The sequence below is a fragment of the Wyeomyia smithii genome, chromosome 3 (assembly GCF_029784165.1).
Source record: "Wyeomyia smithii strain HCP4-BCI-WySm-NY-G18 chromosome 3, ASM2978416v1, whole genome shotgun sequence".
NCBI lineage: Eukaryota > Metazoa > Arthropoda > Insecta > Diptera > Culicidae > Wyeomyia > Wyeomyia smithii.
The window spans coordinates 191,200,602-191,219,851 of record NC_073696.1 but is presented as its reverse complement, the minus strand read 5'-3'; the positions used below and the strand labels follow the sequence as shown (position 1 = coordinate 191,219,851).

Here is a 19,250-nt window from a genome sequence, read left to right as displayed (position 1 = left end):
GCATTCGTACACCCGAAAAACACCTGAATGTAGAGTTTGACTATAAAATGGGACATGTCTCGAATGCAATTTATCAATGATCAGAGCAAATATTTTCGCAGGCAATCAATGTTTTTTTCTTACCATAAATCTTGCGTATGATAAGTGAAAAAGGGTCGCTTTACAACCAAGAAATGTGAATGCTAACTCCAAGAGCACTTAATAGTAGCCGCGAACTTGATTGCATAAAATTGCTTGATTTGATTGCAATCTTCATCGAACCATTTCGAGCGAACTTTTGGATCATTGAAGCTGTGAATGATTTCGTTTGATGCTCTTACAAATGGTTGAAGAAAGGTGTTTAAGGTCCGATGCTTTTGCCATGCAATATATTTTGCATAAAAGTTCGAAGATATGAAGAGTACAAGTAATATTGATTAGTTTTCGAAACTTTTCCGAAATATTCCTATCCACTAGCGTATTATGAACTTCTTAGGCGATATTTTTGGCCGGAGCTTAAATCAATTTTAAGCGCGCCTGAGAACTTTGCTGTTCCATCGTAACTCATAAGAATTGCCATTCGATCAACATGAGATCTACCGACTATATTTGAAAAAAATCACTGTCCTAGTGAATTCAGATAACTAGTGCTGAACTTTTTCATAGAAAAAAATTATAATAATACTAAAACTAACAATAAATCCATACAAAAAGCTCTTGATAACGTCAATAATTTTGCTTCACCGATCCGATTGTGACGGTTCACTAGGGATATAATCACTGAATGGCAGCTTCAAATCCTCTAACGAATACAGGAGGTCATTCATTTATTACGTAACGTACTCAGAAGAAGGGGATATTCAATAAAGAGTTCCGTTGTGCGAGGACCCCATGCAAAATTGTGTTATTCAGGGTTGAAAGGTATTCAAAATTGCTAAAATTTAGCGTTTCGTAACATGTGAATATCCCTAATGATATGATTTTATGATTAAAGAGTATTTCGACGCAAAATATACAACTATTTTAGGAAAATAAGGCAAAAAACTTCATAAAGAGATAAAAAACAGCAATTCTTATGAGAATCTATTTTTTTTTGAATATAAGCGTTTTGTGGGTCCATTAAATGAACTCGGACCAACTTCAAATATTCATGGCTTATTTTTGGAGTAAAAAGGAAACTTTTTCCGCCCGGCGCTCATCGAAATCGCATGATGTTACAAAAATGGCCACTCTAATAAACAATCAGTAGATAGTTTAATGAATATTCTTTCCTGGGTTTTTAGCTGTTTTATGTTTTCTGAAATTGACCTCAATATTGGAGCTCCGAGTGGTGAACATAGAAATGTTATGACCAATATAAGAGCACAGATGAGTATTTTGAGTTGGAAAAAATCAACGTTTAGAATAGTGAGAGGCAAAAGTACGCACTTAATAGTTTTTGCACTAAATAGCTATTGTAAACAATTATCATAAAACTCGGTTTTGTATCCAAGCGGTACATGAACCTTTTGTCTTAAAAATATATTACCAGAGTTTTTCGAATTTTGTTTGAAGCATGAGAATTTCACTTTTTAGAAAAAATACTCGAGTGCGAACATTTATACAGCCTGCGGGGCAAAAGTACCCAGTTTACAGGGCAAAAGTTTGCACTGTATGAACAGAGTATTTATTACATTATCCTTAATAAAGTTACATAATTGTTTTTTGCTAGTTTTACACTGATTCTGTTTAGCTGCGTTAGAGCGGTGCTCCGAAACATTTATTTTATTTCCGGATATCCGGTTTTCTGGGGATATGTTCCGAATGTTAACTTTATGAATATTTGAACAAAATCTTATTGTTTCGAAGGTCATAAAATTACTTTCACAGGCCGGGTTTAGGGTGTTTCGGTGATATGTCTAAAAAATGGATCTTTCGGAATACATTCCTCTGGGGCTTCTAGAGGCCATAGAAACAATTTAATAAAATTTATTTTCGGAACCGGGATGATGGACAGAGCCCCGAAAACGACTCCAGCTGCAATATTAGATTCCAAAATAGCGTCTTCCGGTTTCCGAAAAACAACTATAAATTGAATTGATGCTCTGGGATCAAAAATCAACTTCTGACGCTATTTTTAAATTGAAGATGGTGACTTCCGGTTTGCGGTGAACAGTAAAAATTGACCAAATACCACCCCATATGAGTTATTTCGGAATCGGATTGATGTCAAGAGACCTGAAAACGATCCCAGACGCCATCTTGAATTCCAAGATGGTAACTTCCGGTTTCCGGAACACAACCTAAAATGGCCGAATACCAATTTGTGTATTTCAGGGATCGGGATGATGCGCAGCCACCAGAAATCAACTCCAAACGCGGTTTTTAAATTCAAGATGGTGACTTCCGGTTGGTGACTCTGGAAAACATCCAAAATTGACCAAATACCATCTTATATGAGTACTTTTGGAATCGGAATGATACCAAGAGACCAGAACACGACACCAGCCGAACCAGAAGTCACCATCTTGAATTTTAAAATGGCGTCTGAAGTTGATTTCTGGTCTCCGGGTATCATTTTAATTACAGAAATACACATTGGGGGGTACTGTATCTTTTTGGGTTGTTTTCTAGAAACCGAAAGTCGCCATCTTGGAATCCATAATGGCATCTGGGGATCACCCCAGATGGTCTCAGAGCATCATCTCGATTCCGAAAATACCCATGTTATCTGGTATTTGGCCACATTTTGGTGTTTTCCAGAAACTGGAAGTCGCCTCTTAAAATCCAAAAATCCACCTGGGCTCGTTATCCAGTCTCTGGACATAATCTCGATTACGGAAACATATATTGGGACGTAAATGACCATCTTAGGTTGTTTTCTAGAAACCAGCAGTCGCCATCTTGAAATTCAAAATGGCGTCTGGGACATTTTTGTGGCATCATCCTGGTTACGAAAATAAATATTGGATGGTATTTGACCTTGTTTTTTCATTGTTTCTATGGCTTCTAGAAGCACCAATCTATTCCGGAAGGACCATTTTGAAGCATATCAAAAAAATAATGTGAGATATTATTAAAAATATCATGAAACCGTGATATTCCTCAGTTTCCTATATGATTTCTGTACAAAAACATCGTTATTAAACACATTTTTTCATTACTTTTAGTGCGTTCACAATGAGTTTTCCAACTGGTTTGAGTTTTATGACAAACATCAAAATATTTCCGGCAAAACAAATTCACCCTACAAACCACAATTATACAAGAGTTTTTTGGATTCTGTTGTTCTACAGTTTCTGTAGTTTCCGATAAGTCAATCATAGTTCCCAAAACTAAGAAAATTAGATCAAAACAAATCAAAACACAACTTTCCCAATAGCTTCGCACCATTAAACGGAATCTTATGTGTTTACATATGTGATTAACTGACGTTATAATACTGAAAATTCATACAATGTTGCCAATTTATTTTGCTCGTATGTTTCGAAAAGGCCAATGCGTACTTTTACCCCGTGCGTACTTTTGCCACTCACTACTCTATAGACATCTTAGCCTCATTCAAACTTGGTTTTCGTGGAGAAGAATAAGTGTGAATTCAATATTTTTTAGACATAACATGTTTCGGCAAATGTCGGTACTTACTTTTGTAATTTGGTTACTTTTTGTAATTTGGTTATATATTTAACAATTTACATTTGATTTGAATTTAGTAAGAGCTGAACATGTTTTCCACTGAATTTCGGAATAGAGATAATAATTTTCCGTTGTCGTTATTGTGATAAAATCGTATTCAGTTGTTATCATTTTATGTCATTCCAATTTGTCGTATTTCGAGTATCAACATCACAGCTGTTGATAGTAAAAGCATACATTTGCGTAAAAATTCATTCATATTTTCGTCATTGAAGGTGGAATTGCAATGAGCGTAAACCGCTTTTTTTCTTCCACTTCACCGGAAGATATCTATTTGCGCGGAAACAGAGCAGCGGATGCCGTCTTTTGGTTTTGTTGTCTACGCATTGCCGGTTCAGTTTCTGTTTTGTAAGATGCGCTCGTGTGGTATAGTCACTTTTTTGCTGTAGTGAATCACACCTGCGCCAACATTTGGAGGAATCCCTCCGTTTTATAACTAACGGAGGAAGGCGTTCCTATCGGCGGTCAAATTAAATTGTAAAATCAACACTTGACAAACGCTTACAAAACCATACCGATGACGTTGGTAAAATGTTTGCGAATCACCTCACTCAATACGTAGTAAATGAATCATTGGCGAGGTGGTGTACTAAATAGTTATGTTGTTCAATTTACTTTAGATGGAGCCGCGGGACTCGAAGGACGGCACTTGCAAATCCGAATCGGTATCACCTGAACATCAAGTGCAACCACCGGCAGCTTTAACTCCTCAACTGCAACAACAGCAGCAGCAACAGCCCTTGCATGAGATAGAAGTTCGAGAGATTATAGTACCTGCAGAAATGACTAACAGCGATGGACAATCACCGTCCCTTCCAACGGCTGTTATAATTAATCAGCACAAGCATAGGATGATAACAACTACTGGTGAGATTGCGGAAACCCACGATGGACAGCCGGAAACTTCGGAATATGAAACTGTAGAGTACCATCAGGGCGTAACCACAGTAACAACGGCCACCGGTCAGGCGTACGCATTCGAACAACCAATGACTAGTCAAAACGGTAACGGATCATCGTCGTCTCCTGTTCCGCAGTTCCTAAAACGCGAAGTCACCAGCATGGAAAAAGAGCGTCTCGTAGGTGTCGACGGTCATTCCCACGATCCCGCTCAGACGCAAACGATTTTTGTTGAGTACAAAAATGAAATTGAACATCCGACACGTTACGGAAATCCTTCGCTAGTACGATATGAGGAATTAAAATACCATCCACGATACGTGCACTATCAACAACCTCATCCACATCCAAGCTTATCTCTACCTCCCCACCATCAGTTACATCAGTCACACCATCCACATGTAACGGTGGCACATCAGCATCATTCTCAGCAAGAAGTTGATTCATCTATCAAATCGGAGCATTTAGAACATCAGCATCATTCTCAGCAACATCCCCAGCATCAGCAGCCACCACAGCAGCAACATCAACAACAGCACCAATCCCATCAACAACAACAGCAACAACACCACCACGTTCAAGCACAGCTACAACATCACCATCAGGCGTCGCATCAACAACAGCCGCATCAGCATACGATCCAAATTTACGAACAAGAAACGGGCCAATCGAGCGAAGTTCAACAGTCATCTGAAACATCCTCCAGTGAGGTCAAAACGCACTACACAAACTTGGAACCAGTGCATTCCCTTTCGTCTACTCAAAACTACTACATCACACCCGAAAGTTATCAGACTGCAGGAAATTATCCTTACATCTCAGCCAAAGACACTGTTTATTATCACCCTGCTAGTCCAAACACGGTACTGTACAAAAGTAGCGACCCTACGCTGACTTCTTCCTCACTCATACCCTCCAAGCAGATTCACTACGGAACGCAAGGCGTTTACGAAAATGCTACAGCGCACAACAGTGGTTCTCCAGGAGCACAACAAATCTATCCATATTGGAATGCAAACATTGATTACAACACGGTAAATTCCCACTAAATTCGCATGTTTATTATTTCTAATTTATGCTTTCCTTGCAGACATTCAGCAGTGCGGTAGTCATGGATCAAGCGCCTTCCGGTGGTGCAGATTATCCAAACAACGGACAAGCATGGCAGATCGGAAGCCTTGCCGACGCTTATGAACCGACGATTCTGGCACCCACAGAGCAACGGGAGTGCGTAAACTGTGGCAGTTCAGATACGCCACTATGGCGAAGGGATACCGTCGGGCATACACTGTGCAATGCATGTGCCCTGTACAACCGACAGAATCCTGGTACCAATCGACCCCCGAACCGCAGTCAAAAGTCCAAACAAGCGCCGGTAAAGCTGGTATGGTTTTGTTATTCATATTTTTGCAAACATTCCGCATTGAATAATTTCAGAAAGCACCGATTCCCGGCAATCGGCGAACCGGTGTGACCTGTGCCAACTGTCAAACTACAACGACAACGCTGTGGCGCAGGAATAACCGCGGTGAGCCGGTCTGCAATGCATGCGGCCTCTATCACAAGCTGCACAACGTTGACCGACCGCTGACTATGAAAAAGGAGGGCATCCAGACGCGGAAACGGAAACCAAAGTCCACGACAGCGATGCCACCACTTAATGGGATGAATGGTGGTGAGTAGGAATGTTGTTTCTGTTTATTTCTTTATGAGTTCAAAAATTGTTGATTTTGTGCAATTTCGCAGATAACAGGCGATTAACAGAGCGTTTTCAAATATCCTAATAAAGCAAATTTTGTACATTTTTAAAATCCATGTTTCTTGTATGCGTAAGCAGTGTATTTGAGTGTATTAAAAAAACTTTTCATTTTATTTATTTTTTAAGTTAAATACGCTCATTTCACAACCTTAAGAGTTTTGAAAAGTGACTTTAATTCCTATCAACATGTTCAAATAATTCTTTATATTTCAATTACATTTGAACTAATAAAGCACTATTTAAAATACTGAACAGATCGGAATATTTTAAAACAGTGCTTTTAGAAGAGCTTCAGGAACGTTTTCTACTGAAAATAAAAAATTTGGAAACCGTACTAAACTTGCTCTTCTAAGAAATTTCAAGTAATTTTTGCCACACCTGGTGCTTTATAAAATCCTTAATGATACATTTTTTAACGAATAAAATAAAAAATAAAAAATAAGAAAATGCTATATATTTTGCAAATCCAGTCCAATTTTTTCACTTTTGGAAGATAGGCGGCAATTTGTTTTCGGTGTATATTTTTTCCAAATCTAAAGATTAATTTTCGCAACTCGTCAAAATAAAACATTTCAGTAGAGAAATAACTTTCCGGGGTACGATTTTACAAAAATTAATCTACTAACTGATACCGTCACGCGGGGCTTCTCTGAACACTTTTTCCAAGTTTTCCAAGTCATGCAACGTTCATAACTTACTTGAGTTGAATTAATTTGAAAATACGAAAAAAAGCTAAAATAGCGGTCAGAAAATTATTGTGCGTGTTGGCTGGGGGTTGATAGTGACAGTTACAAAAACCGATGGAATTCTATACAAAAATGTATTTTTTTACCTGATTTAAATTTATTTTCGAAAGTTGGCATATGAATATGTGCCTAAGAATGTAGTTTATTTCCGGAAATAATTGGCCCTTCTATAAGTCCGTCCTTCCTAAGCGTCCGTAGTGGTGCATAGGGGCGACTTGCAAAATTTCCATCCTAAGCGGCTGCTCACTTTAGCCTTGCGGGGGCCAAGGTCAGACTTATTTGATTTCCTTGTTGAGGCTGCGTCACCATGAGTCTTTGGGTCTGCCTCTGCTGCGATGTCCTGCTGGATTCAAGTCCAGCGCTTGCTTGCAGATTTTGTTTCCGCTCCTTCGACGTGTGTGGCCCCCCATCCCCACTTTCGTTTTTAGATCCAGTAGTGGGTTCACCAAGTACGAATTATATACAGCAGGCATCGGTTGACGGAGACCTGCAGCTTTTCGGTGTTCTCCGATGATAGTTGAAAGTTCGAATCTTGGTGCGCAAACTAGGCTTGTTCGATCTCCATACGTTTCATAGACTCGCAGAAGCCCTAGCCTTCTTGATTCTTTTACCTATGTCGCTCTTCGTACCGCTGTTTTACGCTAGGAAGCATTGTCTATGTTTACGTTTAGGTTTTGTTGATGTTGATGCTGAGACCAGTGCTGATAAAAGTCATTTTCCTCAGCAAAATTCTTCGAAAATTACAGCCAATCATTTTCAATTTTCACTTCCAATGATCGCAGCACTCTTTCAGATACACTAGGTTTTCGTCCTAGTAACGTGCTGTTATACTCAGATGAAATAGATCAGGCGCATCGTTCACGGTTACGGAATAAAATTTGACGACAAATCCAACCAAATGATCTCCACTTCAAAGCGAATAAGAAAAACAAACAGTCCACTCAACCAAAATAATCAGCACCGAAACACTTTTTCACTGACACTGACCGATGCCTTGACAATCTTCGTTAACTGATAAACTGATTTTGTTGTCTTGCTTCCATCGCATGAAATATAATGAGGTGTTTTGACAGTTCACTTCCATGCAAAAAGCGTGAAAGGAGAACTCTGAAAAGATTGTAAAAACCTAAGACAAGACGCGACAGCTGGCTTCTTATTTTTCTTTTCGTAACGGCCGTCATCCCCGTCGAAATTTTTTTGAACGTTCCATACCGTTGATGCCAGAATGATTATTTTTAACAACTTCTGCAGGTCAATGAAAATAAAACAAATTAAAATTGCAATATATAGGCGAATAATACTCAATTCTTATTTATTATTTTATGTTCAATAAAGCATACTTCTATTATCAAATTTATTCTTCCTTAGTTTCTTGGTACCCAATTTTTTTCTTTCTAAGTTTCTTGGACTTCAACCGAAATAGTAATAAACGATTAATCAATGCATTTTAAAAGTTATAACAGTGAAATACATGACTCGGTAATATCATGTACCTTGCATACTTTCGCATCATTATTTATGAACAATTATAATAGCTAAATTATGACTCTTCAGCTTCTCTGCTTTACAGTGAAAAGTAACCTCATTGTATTTTCTACGTGACGATTGCGTTATCGAATTCAGCCAATCAGCAGCCGGTTCAAATTGGTTGAATGTAACGGTGACCAGCTGTCACGTCTTGTCTTAGGTAAAAACATAACGTTTATGGATGCTTTTTTTCACTTTCACTCAAGAGTGTCAACAAATATCAACCCTGGTTGAGACTAACCGAATAGGAGCGTACAGCGAGGTCGTCGAGCTTACTCTGCATGTCAGGGTGCCGTTGTACTAATAATCGGCGTCGTTGAGGTGCTCTACGATGTTAGGCTGCCAGAGCAGCCCACGGTTCGGAATGGTCAATTGCACCCACTATGATCTCGTCGATAACGATGAGGAACAGTAGCGGTGATAATAACCGAATTTAGTCGGACAAGGCTCCGTTATGCAGGACTCTGCACGCGAAAACCTCGTACTGCGTTTCGTTGAGGTTTAATCTGGGACCCCTTCGCGTCTCAGGCGCCCCACAGATTTTCGAGGTTAAGTCGATCGAATGCTTTTTCTTAGTCAATAAATACCAAACATAGGGACTTTTGGAGTTCATTTACCTGCTTCAGGATAATGCGGAGCGTAAAAAACGGTTCACACATAATCGTCCGGCACGGAATCCTGCCTGCTACCGTCAGAGAGTCGCTCCGGTCTTTTCCTGTATCCGATTCAGGATAACTTTGCACAGGACTTTAAGAACAATGCATAGTAGCATGAACCCTCGTTAATTGTCGCATACAGTCAAATCTCCCTTCTTAGGGACTTCCACTAAGACGCCTTGCATTCAGTCGCAGTATTCTTGAGAAAGGCTTGAGCATCACTGTTGACATGCGCTTGACTCCGGGAGCTTTGTTGGATTTCATACATCGGATAGCTGCGTGGAGATCGACGCAGCCGGAGCAGTGGAGGGGCCTCTGAGTTGACGCGAGTGATACGTTGCACACTTGGCGGATCTTTCCGAGTTGATAGCTTGTCGGCTGTCGAAACATGAAGAAGTTGTTCGAAGTGCTTGAACAAGCGTTTCAGCGTCCGATCTCGCGGTAACTAGCGGTAACTTTCACAAGAGCGTTTAACTTCCCTTCAGAGCCGAATACTGTTGAAGGACTTCGTTCTTGGCTTTCCGGGGTTTTAACGGCTCTATCGTGGCTTTTGCTTCTCATCGCACCCCTAATTTCCGCCAGGTTCTATCTACTCTTTTCTCTGGGTGCGCAGCTGACCCAGATTATTATCGCTAGTATCGATAAAGGTATTCTTGATGGCCGTCCAATGTTGCTCTATGTTGCCATCATCGGGAATATCCTCCAGTTCGCCAATGAACGATTTCTTCGAAGCTGGATCTTCTAGTCGGCGTGTATCATACGGGGCCGGCGGTTGATGTGGGTAGTATGGGTAGTAGTACCCATTCGGAAAATATCCCTGTGGGTACTTACCCACACGAAATTATCAGACAAAACCAAAAAATGTCTTTTCTATGTTCGAAACCTAAAATTGCCTAGCACATGTGCAACTCCTTTTTAATGGATATCGTTGAGCGAGAGTTTAAAAAACTACAGGTTTCATGCATTTCTAAGCGATTTGCTATCAAAAAAATTTTGATTTCGAAAACTTCAAGAGCTATACTTGTATCTACATTTTTTAATTGACCAAAAAAGTGAGCCTTTCACTGTACAGTAAGTGAAGCCTTACCAGAAATCCGCTGAAGTTTCAATTTGGAATAGAGACTTTTTTCGAGGAGACAACTGTTAAGCCGTAAGGGTTGGATTAAAAAAATGCACAAAAATTGTCGATTTTTCATGGGTTTACCTTTACATGCAATAACGAATCAACACATGCAGCATCAATCATATTAACCCGTGAGTCAGCAGAAAAAAATTACCTTGAACTCTAACCGTAATGACGAAAACAGTGAAACTACTTCATTAAGAAGTGTGCGCGTTCAAAAAACGGCACCCCGCCGCGTCAAAAACGGGTATCGTGCGACACTTTGTGGACGCCGGATATGTCCGTTTCGGCATCTACAATATCTTGGCACTATTGGACAAGTATCAAAGCATCGAAAGAAAACCCGGTTCCGAACGGCCGACGAACCTGAGCGATAAGAAGCTCCAAGAGATCCTGAAAAGGAAGACCGAGGTCGGGAGGTTGGTGCCACCGGCCAAACTGTGAAAATTACCTGGCGAACATGGATGGCAACGACTGGCAGGGCATTTCGTATTTTACTTCCTCCACGAAGGAATTGAGCTCCTAGGCGAAGTTCATTTGACACACCAAGTTTCCCAGAAGGGTGCTGCTGTGGCTGACATTCAGCGAGAAGGGGATGTCAAAGCCGCTCTTCTTCCCCTTCGTACTGGCCGTGAATGGGGTAATTTATAGTAAGAAGTGCCTGCCGAAAGCTGCGTCGTTCATCAGTAATATCATAAGGGCGAAAACGCGGTGAACTGGCTGGATCTGCCATCGGCCCACTATTCGAAGCAATCGTTGGAGGAGATATAGCGTCCCCTCTGGGAGTTTTTGGCAAAACCGAAGAGTAAGATCTACTCCAACAATTTTGTCGTGAAAATTGATAAATAAAAAAAGAAAGAACTTAATAACTTGCCTACACGCATGTTTTCGTCCACCACGGCGATTGTTCCTGTTAACTGCCGGAAGGCTACCCATGAACCTTCCCTATTTCTAACTACCCACTCGGGCAAATAGTGTGAGGCCGGCCCTGGTATCATATCGCCGTCCAAGCCTATCCTCCCTTCGCTGAATCTCCGCGAAGAAAGATCTCGCGGTGATGATCAGATGCGATGTCGGCGCTACGTTTATTCCGGAAATAAAAAAGGCTCCATCTTTATTTTTAGCTAATGTAGATGTGGTCGATCCGATTCTATGTTTGTCCATCACGGGAAACCCACGTGACTTTGAACACTGGTTGATGGGGAAAAAGTGAACCCCCTTAGACCATGTCGTTGTAGCCACAAAACTTTGCAAAAAAATCGCCGTTCTTCCCATGGCGCGCTCATAGTGCGTGTTATCGGAGCCGATCTTCGCATTAAAGTCGCCAGTGTAGATCTTGATATCAACTTCTTGAATCCTATCCACGATGGCATTTAGTTTGGCTCTTCTTGCCTTGTAGGTCGGCAGTATCGGTTGGCGTCTAGAATTGGATTATAATCAGGTTTCGAACCCGTATTCTGAATCTGGCCACGATTAATTTCTCATTGACAGATTCCCACTTAATTAGTGCAGCCTGTGCATGGGCGCTGAGTAGCGCGTCAACTCCACGATGGCAGATGTTCTCAAAAGTTTGATCAACGAACATGCGTCGGGCATCGATGGCAAGTTGTGCTAGCATTTCCTACTGAGCTAACTTTGATACATTTCATGTTACAATTCTAGTCCGTTATTTCGAGCTAGAAGTCGTTGCCGTATAATCAGTCCGTTTCTCTGTCAGTTTCGCAGTTTTTGGAGGCATTATGTGGTTGGCTCAAAATTCGCTATCTCCATGATGGGACTGCCACCTTAGGTGTAGCTTCCAAGGAAGAGCATTTCGTATTCAGTCGCCGGAAGCTAGCACCTTCATGATGAAGAGACGCTCGGGTTGGCGAAGCATTTCCTTTATCGCCGAAAACTGGTGACCGTGCCAATGTTCGCGTTACGCCCTCTCCAATAAGGTATATTACAAAATAGTGGCAGATAAGTTCTCGATATGCGATCAGAGGTGGCGAGTTAAAAGTTCTGACGTCACAAAAATAGTTTACGTTCGGCATTCAGTGCGGATTTTCGAAAAATTGTTCTTCTTTCGAATTTCTAACGTTCTACGGTTACCAAAAAACGCGGATGCAATCGTGTGGAGTTAAATCATGTGGTGTTTCGGTTTATCAAGCCTAAAAGTAAGGCATAATCATACATGCTTCTTCCAAAAATCCCGATATTGAGAAACACTGGCGTTTGTTCTGTCGGGTGCCAGATCTTCCCGCAATGTTTTATATTTGTTTTCAATATTTCCGCGCGGAGGATTCCGGGCATAGGATACATTTTCATTTCAGCATTGGAAAGTAATGTATCATTCAACCATTCATAGCTCTCCAAAAGTAATTGTTACCGTTTTAGCCGTTCCAACAATTTCTACACTTTCGTCGGTGAATTCATTATCACGGACGGAGCAGAGCTTTTTAGGCAACACGAGACAAATGCACCAGCTGAAAAATACGCTCCTTCGGCCAAAAATAAAAAAAAATGTTCCACACCATTCGAGGAGAAGTTCATTATGAGTTGCCTGTTTGAATATGGAAAAGAACTCTCTTACAAACCTGGAATCGCGGAAGAGGACGACAATTGGATCTACAAGCCAGCGACCTCTTGAGGAATCAGATTAAGCAAAGTACACCATGAACTATATCGCTCGATCGGTTTTGGAAAGTTACCCCCAAATGGGTATTTCGGGTACACTTATGAAATTGAAGACCGAAGGGGAAGAAGGGGAAAATGACTGAGAGTGATCGAAATATTTTATGGAAACTTTGTAATATATAAACTCTCCCCAAAATAGAAACGTTATCTATGACAATACCTGGGAGAGACATGTTGTTCCTGATATTATCATAGTACAACGATATAATGCATTCCATACGATTTCAAACAAATTCCACACATTTTCCTATACCAAGCTGTGTTCAAATGGTTGTTGTGACGTCATGATCTCAGTACGCGAAAAATGTTGCTGCCTAACACTTGCAACCACGCTCATCTGCCGCTCCTTCGTATATACCTTATTGCGCCCTCTCAGTTAGATAGCTAACTTGGTTTGACAACAATACTTAGGCTACGCCAATCAGCTGTGTCCATGTTTCAGCTGTCAGTCTATTGTAATCATATGACTCGTAGGCACGAGACAGGAACTTGTGAGGACCGGGGCCAGATTGCCGTTCCTTCCAGGTTGTCAGCTCACCATTTGAAGCCTCAACTGTTTTGGAACCTAGAGAGCAAAATTGACTGCTTTAATGGTCAGTAAAAATAATGATTTTTGACTACGAGTAACTTTTGAAGACGGTAATGGTGCAAAATACATTGTTTTATCAACATGTAAAAGATAATATACATGTTTGAAATATAATTATGTTATAAAATATGATAAAATCTTTCTTATTTTTTAATGACTATAATGCAAGTCAAGCTATTTTTATTTCTATTTCAAGCAGTAAATGTGGAGCTGACAATTGAAAAATGTACTAACTGGGGAAATAGTTATTTAGAAATTTACGAAAAATATAGTCCAGCAGGTGGGACTCGAACCCACAACTTCTAATCTCCGGTCAGATGCGTTTCCGATTACACCACCGCAAGACGTATAAGACGACCTTGCTAAATAGCTATTTTGTATCGCTTGTACACTTTATCGCACGTCATCATTTACTCAGTAGAGAGTATTGTTTGGTGGCTGGCTTTTGTTAGACGGCAACAGACTGGCACTTTTCGATCTCTTACTGATGCAGTAAAACCCCACTGTGACGTGAGAGTTACGAAACAAAAGCCAGCCACCAAACAATACTCTCTACTGAGTTAATGATGACGTGCGATAAAGTGTACAAGCGATACAAAATAGCTATTTAGCAAGGTCGACTTATACGACTTGCGGTGGTGTAATCGGAAACGCATCTGACCGGAGATTAGAAGTTGTGGGTTCGAGTCCCACCTGCTGGATTATATTTTTCGTAAATTTCTAAATAACTATTTCCCCAGTTAGTACATTTTTCAATCGTCAGCTCCACATTTACTGCTTGAAATAGATATGATAAAATTTTAGCAAAATCTGAAATACAAATTTTAAGGTATGCAACATTTCATGTAACAAAATTTGAAGTGTTGACAACGCGTACGACATTTGGCAGGATTTTGACTCATAGTCAAAAATCTGGAAGTTTTTGAGGTATGTTTTTTTTCTGGCAATGCCGTCGGATGCCTGGACACCGGAGAAACAAACATTGTAATTATTTTAAATTAACGTTTTCTTGAAACAGCACTATTTTAAGGGTAATAAAGGTTTTCTGTATTTTGCAAATTGCCGTCCACTTCCAGTAGGACACAAATTTGTTGTTAGAAAAACCTTTTTTCCCTAGGAATGCCCACTGTTATTGTTAAGAAGAATTTTGAAAAAATTATGGCTATCTAGAAAACTTTTTCGGATAAAAACTGAGATGAATAATTTTTTTAATCACTTTTCGTTTTTTTTAATGAATTTTTACCAGTGTAGGATCTCAAGTTCAATTTTGTCAATATGTTTCTTTGAACGTTCAGACATTTTTTTGAAAGTCATTCTTTGACAACTTTTCTCTTGTCGTTATTCAGAAATATCGATTTAAAATATTTAAAATATTAGTACGGATAATTAAAAAAATAAAATAAAAAAAATGCTGAGTTGTTCAGGATAGTAAGGCCTACACCCCCACAAAGTTTGCTTAAATTCTGAGAGGGTGTTGCCAGTCTCTTAGTCGAGTTAGCGCGAAATCCTTCTTATACTCTTTGACACCGAATGGCTTGCGTTTATTAGGATTAGTATCCACGAACATTCGCGAACAGCAGACTTCGTAACTCAGCGACCACGGAGTCACAAATTCCATTATTTTTCGTCATGCTCAATTGATTTCCATTATACTTCAAAACACTCTATCATAGTTCGCTGTGATCCACAAAGAGTTTTGTCTTCGAACAAATCTTGTAATAATTTGTTTCATTGTAAGGCCATAATACCAGCATGGAGGGAGTTCTCAGAATCTATCAACTATCTGTTTCTAAACTTATTACGTACATGGATGAAAGGGCATCACCAGAAATCTGAACTTTGATAATAGCCTGATTCTTTTATAGTTTTGAAATATGAAACATTCATGAACGGATAATAAAATTTTTGATCTTTTGTGTACAATACAATCATTGTAAATTGTGCTTACAGTTGATTAGTCATTTTTCTTGTAGAAATTTTGTCTGGAAGAAATTTAATAATCCGTTTAAACTCTTTTCAGAAAAACTGCTTCCGTCGATGATTCCATCGCCTTTGCATCCAGGTAGCTTGGCCCCCGGCCAAAAACTGCTGATCCAGTCGCACGCCCATATGTCCGTCGCGTCACAGCCGATGGAGCTTCACCCGAGCCACGTCATTACGTCTTCCTCAGGATCCACGCAGGACCAAAGATACGTCGAAAGTGTTGTATCCACGGCGAACAGTATGTCACCGCATTTACCGAGCAGCAACAGTTTGACGCGGCACGTCACAACAAGGTGGATGGCACTGTTAAACTTCAAACGACGGCAACCAATTTTAATCGCTTTGTTTCGTTGCAGTGTTCCAACATTGGATTCCAGTCGGACATCGAATGGGGAAATAACAAGTGTAATTACGAGCACTGCGGTTGCGGAACGGGCCAGTAATTAGACCGTAGGAAATGGAGTGATTCCTTAAATTAGTATACTTGTCACCAAATATTTAGCTTAATGCAGCCTGGTTTGGGATGATTTAGCAACGTAATTTTTCGAAATGTAATCCAAAAGCAAAAAAAGACTAGTTTTCTTGTGAATATGTAGTAGTAAAAATATTTATGTTAAGCATGCTAGAAGGTTTCTAATAGAGAAGTAGAAATATATTTATACATATGAAGAGATTTTAGATTCGATTGTTTTCGTTTGGTGTATCACATATAAAATAAATCATCTAACTAGAACGTGAGCGTTGGAACAGTGATTTTGTTTTAAATATTGCACTCGAAAATGCTAAAAATGATAGAACATTTAGTTATATTGAAATTCAAAAATGAATCGAAATTAAATTATATCCTCTTCTTGCTCCGTCCAGAAATTTACTCATGGTAAACCTATGAACCTAGACCATCCGCATAATTCTGCGATGCAAATTCCACTTTGCAAATCGGAACCCCACCAGGCTGCGCGGCAGCTTCTTTTGATATTGCATCCACTGCAGCAAACGTTCTTCTGCCAAATAAGTGCGCGTACATTCTGCGCTGATACCGAAAAGCAAAATGAAAGGTCGTGGTAGAGATAGTGAGAAAATATCTTCAACGTCCGTACGAAAGCCTTCAGGCGCCACTTAAAATTTAGTGCCGAGCTCAGTTTTTTCCAATGCAGCGAAGTAAATTGTAGAGGACTCTTCTGAAATTGCTCAGCTTCTCCGCTTCACGCCAGCCTCTTGTATGCTCCTCTGAAGCCTTATTTGATTTACGTTTTATAAGGAAGAAAAATTAATCAGATAATGGAAATAAGGTGAAATATCGCGAGAAGAATGGCGCTTGCTGATCCGGGCGGCTCGTCGCGACATGCTTTCAGGCTGTAACATAGAATAGCTTTTATGCGTTTTTTTGGGGCTGAATCTCTGAAACAGTTCGACAACGAGGGGAATATTCCGAGGTAAATTGATGACCACAAGCTTGGGCAACATCTAAATATGCGTTGTGCAGAACGAAAAAGCTTAATTTCTCTGTGGGTGAACTGCTCACTTTGTAATTAAACGAGTTCTTAAACAGAAAAATTTTCATGTTCATTTATATGATGTATGTTTCGTGTATTTTTGAATCGTCAAAAAATTACACTGAAGATTTTTTTTGGTTTTATTTCTAATCCGCGGGGTCTCTATTTTTTCTAAAAAAATCAACGATCCGAACACTTTTTATTAAGCAACGAACTGCATAATCGTAATTTTGGTATCAACCTCAAAAAAACCCAACCAATTTGAGTAATTAACGCAACTCAGAAATAAAAAATAAAATGAACTTTCCTCTAGGTTAGAAAATGTCAAAAAAAAAATTAAATATATTAACGCAGAAGTTTTCTCCGCATTTATTGCCAAAAAGTCGTAAAAATCGTACTATAGAGTCTTCGAAAAACGAAAAAAGTGCTCATGCTAAATATGATCTTAATCGGACTTCGTTGACCCTCAAAGCGGTCACAGTGATCTTCATGAAAAAAAAAATCGAACTGGGAGAGTGAAATAGCGAAGATAATTGTGTTAAAACGTTTCTTGTATTATCGTAGGCTAATGTCTACAATGGCCTGCGATACCAAATTGGATGCCAAAAAGTTGGTAACCGCTGATAGAAATCATAGAGATGTGTCCATCTAATAACAAAATAGTTCAATCATCTAGATTTTTGGAAAACAATGTATTATTTTAAGTTTGATGGTGCAAACTCGGGTAAATAATTTTTTTATGTAATAACGCAAAGGTGTAGATTTTATCCTAAGAAATAAATATTTTTCAAACAACTCTAAAAACAGAACATTGAACGAAGACTACTATTAATGGAGATAGTTACTGATGCTACTAATGGTTAAATAGCTGCGGACGAGCCACCAGGTGAAGGTAAAGAAAGCGCTGGAAAGGACGGTATCCCAGCCGAACATCTGAAACCGAGGGGCCTGCAGCTGCACAACTAAATTTACAAAATCTGGGCGGATGAACAAATAACAATGACCAAAAGGAAGGTCTCCTTTCCCTATCCACAAGAAGAGCCATCGACTCGACGTGAAGAAACTATAGAGGCATCACGTGGCTAAATTTTGCGTAGAGAGCGCTCTCACGAATACCGTTCGTGAGATTAGGACCGTTGGCGGAACCTGGTGTCGGTGAATCCCATGCTAGATTTCAAGAAAGACGCTATACGACGGATGAATTTTCACACTGCAATAGCTAATAAATTAGTTTCGGGAATACAATCTGCAAACTCGCTATCTATTTGCGGATTTAAATGCGGCGTACGACTCCGTAAGGCAAAATGAGATGTGGCATATAATGCTAGAACACGTTTTTTTGACGAAACTGATTAAGGTGATTCTAATGACGCTAGAGGGATCCAAATCATACTTATGAACGTGCTTGTCTTTTCTCCTCAAAAAATCTCTAGAGTGGAGATGAACATACTTGCACTGCGTATTCAACTGCTCTTACACTAAAGAGTAAATCAACGCACATGCTAGAGGAGAACGACGGACGATTTTTATCTGGTGAGCTTCCAGAAAGCACCGCGGTGAAATCTGAAATCTCTCTTTTGCGAGAAAATGAACTATGGTGTACTTTCTCACACGTATGGACATTACGCACAATTATTACACAGCAGAGCTATCTGCGGTGCTTTTTACAGTTTGTTTCTTGAGCATGGCGGAAGAGGAGAGGAGATTGGGAGAAAAAAATAGACTGCGTTGCTCATGCCGGTCGAGTTTACTTATGTCAAAATCGTTTTCGCGGTGTAGCTACACGAGGACTACACTTTTGCCCGGTTGGTTTTTTTAACTTTCCGGGCTACTCGCCAGTGGACACTGTGGTGTACTTCTGCGTATTCTTTGTAGAGTGATTCACCCCTCTTGTTTCTATCAGATGTGGGGTGAGCTGGAAGTGTGTTTGTCTCTCTGTAAGTTGGTTGAGACACTTTGAAGTGGAGAAAGAAGCACTGTGGTGAATGCATTTGCTACACGCAGGCATATACTGAAAGGGAAGTGCGCGGTGAATTTTTTCTCCGCTCTTTCCACATACTGAGGAGAATGACAAGCATGGTCATGAATAGCGGATGAGAAATCGGTCACTTTTGTGATGTTGGATGGACTAAAGCAAGCAAATG

General features: G+C 39.9%; 1 protein-coding gene across 7 annotated transcripts in view; it reads left to right on the top strand.

Moving 5' to 3' along the window:
* LOC129726725 (GATA-binding factor 3-like) overlaps positions 1-16,275 on the top strand; it is a 60,897-nt gene extending 44,622 nt beyond the window's left edge. For 6 of the 7 annotated variants that reach the window (XM_055683761.1, XM_055683759.1, XM_055683763.1 and 3 more), the window contains 5 exons: positions 4,275-5,588; positions 5,645-5,938; positions 5,992-6,229; positions 15,651-15,906; positions 15,970-16,275. In XM_055683761.1, the coding sequence (XP_055539736.1) occupies positions 4,275-5,588; positions 5,645-5,938; positions 5,992-6,229; positions 15,651-15,906; positions 15,970-16,060 (2,193 nt within the window). In that variant the 3' untranslated portion in view covers positions 16,061-16,275. The remainder of the gene's footprint in view (positions 1-4,274; positions 5,589-5,644; positions 5,939-5,991; positions 6,230-15,650; positions 15,907-15,969) is intronic. The other variant, XM_055683758.1, reaches the window with a different exon arrangement.
* Positions 16,276-19,250: the final 2,975 nt, after the last annotated feature.